The sequence below is a fragment of the Engraulis encrasicolus genome, chromosome 9 (genome assembly GCF_034702125.1).
Source record: "Engraulis encrasicolus isolate BLACKSEA-1 chromosome 9, IST_EnEncr_1.0, whole genome shotgun sequence".
Taxonomy (NCBI): Eukaryota; Metazoa; Chordata; class Actinopteri; order Clupeiformes; family Engraulidae; genus Engraulis; species Engraulis encrasicolus.
Genome location: NC_085865.1, coordinates 9604810 through 9612309, shown reverse-complemented (window position 1 = coordinate 9612309; position 7500 = coordinate 9604810). Strand labels below are relative to the sequence as shown.

General features: G+C 45.5%; 1 protein-coding gene across 1 annotated transcript in view; it reads right to left on the bottom strand.

Annotated features, from left to right (window-relative positions):
* The window catches only part of nrp1a (neuropilin 1a), a 197215-nt gene that overhangs the window by 33966 nt on the left and 155749 nt on the right, over positions 1–7500 (bottom strand). The window contains exon 9 of the mRNA XM_063206448.1: positions 1–74. This exon is cut by the window's left edge and continues 102 nt beyond it. Within this exon, the coding sequence (XP_063062518.1) occupies positions 1–74 (74 nt within the window). The remainder of the gene's footprint in view (positions 75–7500) is intronic.

The following is a 7500-nucleotide window of genomic DNA, read 5'->3' as shown; positions in this document are numbered from 1 at the left end:
GTGGGAGGAGGCGGCGATCTGGGAGTCCGCAATCAGGCCAGACACCAAGCCCAACATGCCCATACACGGGTACTCTGCAGGAGAGAATAGAGTACAGTAGAATTATTGCTACTATAGTGCATACTGTGTGTGCAGAACAGTTTAGAATGGAATAAAATGCAATAACAGAACAGAATAGAATAGAATAGAATAGAAAAGAATAGAATAGAATAGAAAAGAGTAGAATAGAATAGAATAGAATAGAATAGAATAGAATAGAATAGAATAGAACAGAATAGGCATAACGTCAATTACGTACTCATACACAATGTACACTGCACAATAACAGCGAAAGCTAGGCAAAGTTACACATGCATTTCATTTACTTCAGTGAGTTGACCCTGCAGACTTAATTTAATTGAAATGTACACATTTAGCAACATAAGTGTTTGCTACTTAAAAACGAATAAGGTTTGTTATTGTATTTAAGCTTTTGCCAAGACCACTTCATCATTGCCATTGCCAATAAAGCTTTCTCTACTGTTACTATAATCATCAAGATGTACTCGGAATAAATAGACTTGTACGTGGAAAATGTGTTCCTGCCTCTATCTTTCCTTTTTCTCGATTTCTTTGCTCTCCGCTTCTTTTCTTTTTACACTGGCGAAACTGACAAGGAGTAATACCAGCTCCTCCACAATCAAAGGCCTATCTGCAATCAGCAGATAACATGCAAACGTACACGGGCTGACGATACGGAGGTGGAGAGAGGAGAGAGAGGAGAGTGATGAAGGCGTAGAGAGTATGCTAAGATAGAGGTATTACAAAAGGAGAGATAAGAGAGAGAGAGAGAGAGAGAGAGAGAGAGAGAGAGAGAGAGAGAGAGAGAGAGAGAGAGAGAGAGAGAGGGAGAGGGAGAGGGAGACGCTGGGCAGAGAGAGAAGGAAATACATACTGTAGTGTGTTAAGATAGAGCTATTACAAAAGAGTGATAAGAGACAGAGAGAGAGAGAGAGACAGGGAGAGAGAGAGGGAGAGGGAGAGACAGGGAGAGAGAGAGGGAGAGGGAGAGACAGGGAGAGAGAGAGAGAGAGAGAGAGAGAGAGAGAGAGAGAGAGAGAGAGAGAGAGAGAAGGGAGGGGAGACACGGGGAGAGAGAGAGGGAGAGGGAGAGATACAGGGAGAGAGAGAGAGAGAGAGAGAGAGAGAGAGAGAGAGAGAGAGAGAGAGACAGGGAGAGAGAGGGCGAGAGAGGGAGAGAGAGAGAGAGGGAGAGACACAGGGAGAGAGGGGGAGAGAGAGAGAGAGAGAGAGAGAGAGAGAGAGAGAGAGAGAGAGAGAGCACTAAGAGGAGAGAGCTAGAGAAGGCTAAGATAGAGGTATTACAAAAGAGTGATAAGAGACAGAGAGAGAGAGAGACAGGGAGAGGGAGAGGGAGAGGGAGAGACAGACAGAGAGAGAGAGAGAAGGGGGGGAGACACAGGGAGAAGAGAGGGAGAGGGAGAGAGAGAGAGGGAGAGAGAGAGAGAGAGAGAGAGAGAGAGAGAGAGAGAGAGAGAGAGACAGGGAGAGAGAGGGCGAGAGAGGGAGAGAGAGAGAGAGGGAGAGACACAGGGAGAGAGGGGGAGAGAGAGAGAGAGAGAGAGAGAGAGAGAGAGAGAGAGCACTAAGAGGAGAGAGCTAGAGAAGGCTAAGATAGAGGTATTACAGGGCTAGCGATAGCATCATGGCAGCGAGAGGGAGATGAACAATGGGGCTTTCTCCGAGCTAACACGCATTCAGCCGGATAGAGGACCTGCAGATAACAGCCACGGGGATGTAGAATCTCTCTCTCTCCTCTCTCTCTCTCTCTCTCTCTCTCTCTCTCTCTCTCTCTCTCTCTCTCTCTCTCTCTCTCTCCCTCTCTCTCTCCCCCCCTCTCTCTCTCTAGCTCTCCCTCTCTCTCCCTATCTATCTCTCTCTCCCTCTCTCTCTCTTTTATCTCTCCTTTTGTAATACCTCTATCTTAGCATACTCTCTCTCTCTCTCTCTCCCTCTCTCTCTTGCTCCTTCATACTACCTCCATCTTCCTCTGTCTGCACCTGCGTAAATGGGTATGCATGTCTGTCTGTGAAAGTACGGTGTGTGCCTTGTCACTTTTTGTGCATTGTCACTTTTTGGTCTGCCACACTTTATGGTCTATCCCTCTCTCTTCCTCTTACACACAACACACTACTGAATATGTAAATAAATAAATAAATAAATGTGGAAAAAATATGGAATAGGTTTCTTTTATTCTCAATTCCCCATCACTTTTCCTCCTGCCTCCTTGTAAGTCTCTTTGAACAAAGGCGTCTGCTAAATACTAATGTAATGTAATGTAATGTAATGTATGTATGTGGACATGTCTGTCATGTGGCCATGTGTGTCTGTATTGGCAGGGTGTGTTGACTTGTGTGGTATGTTGACTTTGCCTTTCACTACCCGGCTGGTGAAGTGTGTTCTCCTCCCTCCCTCCTTTCTTTCTTTCTTTTCCTTCCTACTCATCTCTCTGTCTCTCTTTTCTTCTCATCCCTCTTTCTTCTGACCTCCTCCTCCTCCTCAGCATCCATCTTACAGCCTCAGCTGTTGGTGTCATGATGTCTAATTAAGTCTGGCCTTTCATTCTAGACAAACACACACGCACGCACGCATGCGCACACACACACACACACGCACGCACGCACATACACACACACGCACACACACACACACACACGCACACACACGCGCAAACACACACACGCGCACACACACACACACACACACACACACACACGACACAAACATGCACACATGCACACACACACGCGCACACACACACACACACCACACACGCACACACACACACACACTCGACACACACACACACACACACACACACACACACACACACACACACACACACACACACACACACACACACACACACACACACACACACACACACACACACACACACACACACACACACACACACACACACGACACACCCCTCACTGTCTCTTTCATCTTCTCACTAAATGACATTTAATCTATCTGGCTGTGTTGTCTGTGTCTCATCTGCAATTTTTCTCTTTTTGTTTCTCATTGGCCTATTTGCTCTGACACATGTAATATGCAGTGTGAAATGCCTCTCATTCACACTGAGATATATTCATGATTAGCAGGGGTGGAAAAGTAACTAAATACTTTTACTCAATATTGTACTTGAGTAGCTTTTATGAATACTTTGTACTTTTTAAGTAATTTTTTAAATTAATACTTTTACTTGTACTTGAGTACATTTTGACCCAAGTACTTTACTCAATTACACTGGAACCTGGCCTGAGTACTGAGTAAAAAAAATTGACTGAGAGACAAAATGCCATGCACAATAATGCCACAATTCGCCGTAAATGAAAGATTGTGCAGGATGGCACACAGCATTTCCACTATTTTACTATCTTGTATCAATGTATTGGATGATGGCTGGTGCCAAGCAAGAGATAGAGGTTATGGAGGACGATATTCAAGAAAAATAAACATGACATTCTCAAGAGGAAAGCTAATTAAAAGTAACTAAGTACTTTTACTCAAATTACATTTTAAGTGAAGTACTTTTTACTTTAACTTGAGTGGATTTTTAGATAGGTACTTTTACTTGTACTTGAGTAGAATTTAGGCAAAGTAAAGATACTTTTACTTGAGTACACATTTTCTGTACTCTTTCCACCTCTGATGATTAGAGAAGATTACTCCAATCCAGTCAGGTCAGGCCATGCTGTTGTTACTGTCACAGTGGTCATTCGGGCCAGGGGCAGAAACAGTGTTCATTTTCAGTGTTGTAATACATTACACTACATTACACTACATTATACTAGCCTGATAAACCAGCTTAAATGTGAGTCCGGAGTAATTTAGTCTGGCGCCGATGCCTCCGAAGATTGTTGATGAGAACAACCAGTTGTTTTTTCAAACCGTGCCGGCACTCTGACCAATCGGTGATCTTTGCCGTTGATGTGCTTTCCCAACGGTGCCCTCCCTCAAAACCCCGCCCGCTTTGATTCAAAACAAATCACTGCGTTGTGATTGGTATTGCCAGACTCGGGGCACAGTGTTCAAAACGTTATGAGATCAGAGGCCAGACCCACTCGCAACTGAAAAATGTTGGTGTCCAGCGGGTGGCGCTAGTTTACCAGGCTAACATTACACTACATTACACTACATTACATGACACTACACTTAGCTGACGCTTTTATCCAAAGCGACTTACAGATATTTCAGCATATTGCTTACAGTCCCTCGAGCTGTACAGGGGTTAGGGGACTTGCTCAAGGGCACCTCAGCCGTGGAGTGTGTGATACTGAGTGGAATTTGAATTCGGTGGGATTCGAACCTGCAACCCTCTGGTTTTAAGTCCATGCCCTTAAATATTAGGCCAATACAGTACTGCACAGCATAACAGTGCAGGTCACTCATCCTCCTGTGGCTCTTGATAACCCCTCAGTCAATTCCCCTTACTCATTTTTAGTAACCAATCGCCTAACAGAAATGTAGGGCAGAACCAATAGCCTTCAAAGTTCAAAGTTCAATCCACAGCAAAATAAAAGTGTGTAATATTGTGTGTCATATTAATGTGTGTGTGTGTGTGTCGCCGTTGATTATTTATTTAAGTTGTATGGTTTATTGGGTCAGAGGTGGTGGGTCACAAACATTTGTGAGAATTGAAAATGGGCCCCAGGTTGCAAACAGTTGGGAACCCCTTGCAATAGAATAGAGAGAGTCTGTTTTTGCAGGAAGTGAAAATAGTCAGGGTCATGGTCTGAGTCAGCGAGCCAGGCAGGCAGGCTTTGACTGTGGGTTAGCACGGGATGAACCGAAAGACCCATTAAAAAAAGAAAAAGAGAGAAAAAATATGAAAACAAAAAAATAAAAAGAGTGTGTGAAACCAACTGACTCGGTGTCCTGCCAAATCTTTACCGTCTGCTATCTGTCTGAAGCAATACCATCAGACAACCCAATCTGATCCCCCTGACCAAACAGCCACAAATAACCCCAGAGAGAAAAAAATAGTCTGAGAGAGAGAGAGAGAGAGAGAAAGGCGAAAAGAGATGAACACACTGAGAGTGGGAAAGAGAAAGACTCTTTCAGAAAGAAAAACTGGGCAAGAGAGAAAGAAGAAAGAAAAAGAGAATTTAAGAGAAAGGGGGGGGGACACACAGAGGAGGGAACAGAGAGATAAAGATAGAGAGAGAGAAGGAACAGAGGGAACACATAGAGAAAGAGGGAGAAACAGAGAGAAAAACAGAGAGAGAAACAGAGAGAGAAACAGAGAGAGAAACAGAGAGAAGGAGTAAGGGAAGGAACAGAGCTAGGGAACATAGTGGAACAGAACGACGGAGAGCAAAATATGAAGAATACAGAGGAAGCGAGAGATGGGGTGGCAGAACACAGAGTAATAGCATGACGGAGAGAGAGAGAGGGGAGCAAATGAGAGAGAAATAAAGAGAGAGAGAGAGAGAGAAAGAGAGAGAGAGAGAGAGAGAGAGAGAGAGAGAGAGAGAGAGAGAGAGAGAGAGAGAACAGAGGGAACAGAGTTGAACAGAATGACAGAAAGCAAAATATGAAGTAAGAGAGAGAGAGAGCGACAGAGAGACAGAGAGAAAAAGAAAGGGAAGAGAAGAGAGAGAGAGAGAGAGAGAGTCTGGGAAAGGTCAGTCTTGGTGTTTAATGTCAGGCTGTGAAAAGAGCCCCAGTAGAGTAAAGCTTCTTGCCCTGAACTCCATTGCCTCCCCTCATACTGACTCTCTGGCGCTTTGAACTTCCCCTCTCTCTCTCTACTCTCTTATGACTCTCTCTCTTTCTCTTTCTCTCTCTTTCTCTCTCTCCTCTCTCTCTCTCTCTCTTTCTCTCTCTCCTCTCTCTCTCTCTCTCTCCTCTCTCTCTCCTCTCTCACTTTCTCTATTCTCTCTCTCCCTTTCCCCATCTTCTTCTCACCTCTCCCCCCCCCCTCTCTCTCCCTCTCTCTCTCTCTCTCTCTCTCTCTCTCTCTCTCTCTCTCTGTCTCTCTCTCTCTCTCTCTCTCTCTCTCTCTCTCTCTCTCTCTCTCTCTCTCTCTCTCTCTCTCTCTCTCTCTCTCTGTCAGGCTGGAGGAGAGCAATGAAAAAAAAAACTCTTCTCTGCTTGTCTCTTGTCTCCCTGAGCGAGTGAGGAGTTGAAATCTATGTTCCACTGGATCCTGACAACAAACGACTACGGTGAGATTTGTCTCCATTTCAAAAGAATGGGTTGAAAAGACAGAGAGAGAATGGGTTGAGAGGAGAGCGGGGGAGAGAGAGAGAGAGAGAGAGAGAGAGAGAGAGAGAGAGAGAGAGAGAGAGAGAGAGAGAGAGAGAGAGAGAGAGAGAGAGAGAGAGAGAGAGAGAGAGAGAGAGAGAGGAGAAGTGTGGGGTGTAGGGGTAAAATACAACACAATACTTCCCTACTGGGCCTGAAAAGCTGACAGAATAAAATAAAAAAAGAGAAAAGAAAGCAAGAAAGAGGCAGAACAGCAGGGAGCAGCCAGCAGGAGAGAGAGAGAGAGAGAGAGAGAGAGAGAGAGAGAGAGAGAGAGAGAGAGAGAGAGAGAGAGAGAGAGAGAGAGAAGGAGGAGAGAAGGGGAAAGCCTAAAACCTCTAAAGAAAAACAACAAACCCAAGTCAAGTCAGAGCTTTCCCTGGGCCGTGGCCTTCGGTCTGTCGATTTGGCGAGAGCAGCTGCCGGCACACAGCATATTGATGATATATTTGTGTATTTTTATCTTCTCTTATATGTATATTTATTTTCATACATCTCCGAGCCAGTTTATGGGTAGTTGCCGAGGTTAATGGCAGGCAGATGGGACTCAGTGTGTGTGTGTGTGTGTGTGTGTGTGTGTGTGTGTGTGTGTGTGTGTGTGTGTGTGTGTGTGTGTGTGTGTGTGTGTGTGTGTGTGTGTGTGTGTGTGTGTGTGTGCGCGCGTGTGTTTGCGCCATGCCTTTTGTGTGTGTGTGTGTGTATGTGTGTGTGTGTGTGTGTGTGTGTGTGTGTGTGTGTGTGTGTGTGTGTGTATGTGTGTGTGTGTGTGTGTGTGTGTGTGTGTGTGTGTGTGTGTGTGTGTGTGTTGGTGGTTGTAGGCGGCCGGTCTTCTAGGGGTAGCCAGGCTGGCAGACACACCCCTGAGGGATTGCGGGATTGCCCCCGTGTGTGTGTGTATGTGTGTGTGTGTGTGTGTGTGTGTGTGTGTGTGTGTGTGTGTGTGTGTGTGTGTGTGTGTGTGTGTGTGTGTGTGTGTGTGTGTGTGTGTGTGTGTGTGTGTGTGTGATGTATGTCGGCCTTCTGGGTGGAGATGCCGCTGGATCGATGCCCGTCTGGCCACACGCACAGCTGGCTTTGTTTACTAACGTAAAGGGCGGCTCAACTATGGAGTCATGTGTGTGTGTACTGTATGTGCATGTGTGCGTGCATATGTGTGTGTATGTGCATGAGTGCGTGCATATGTGT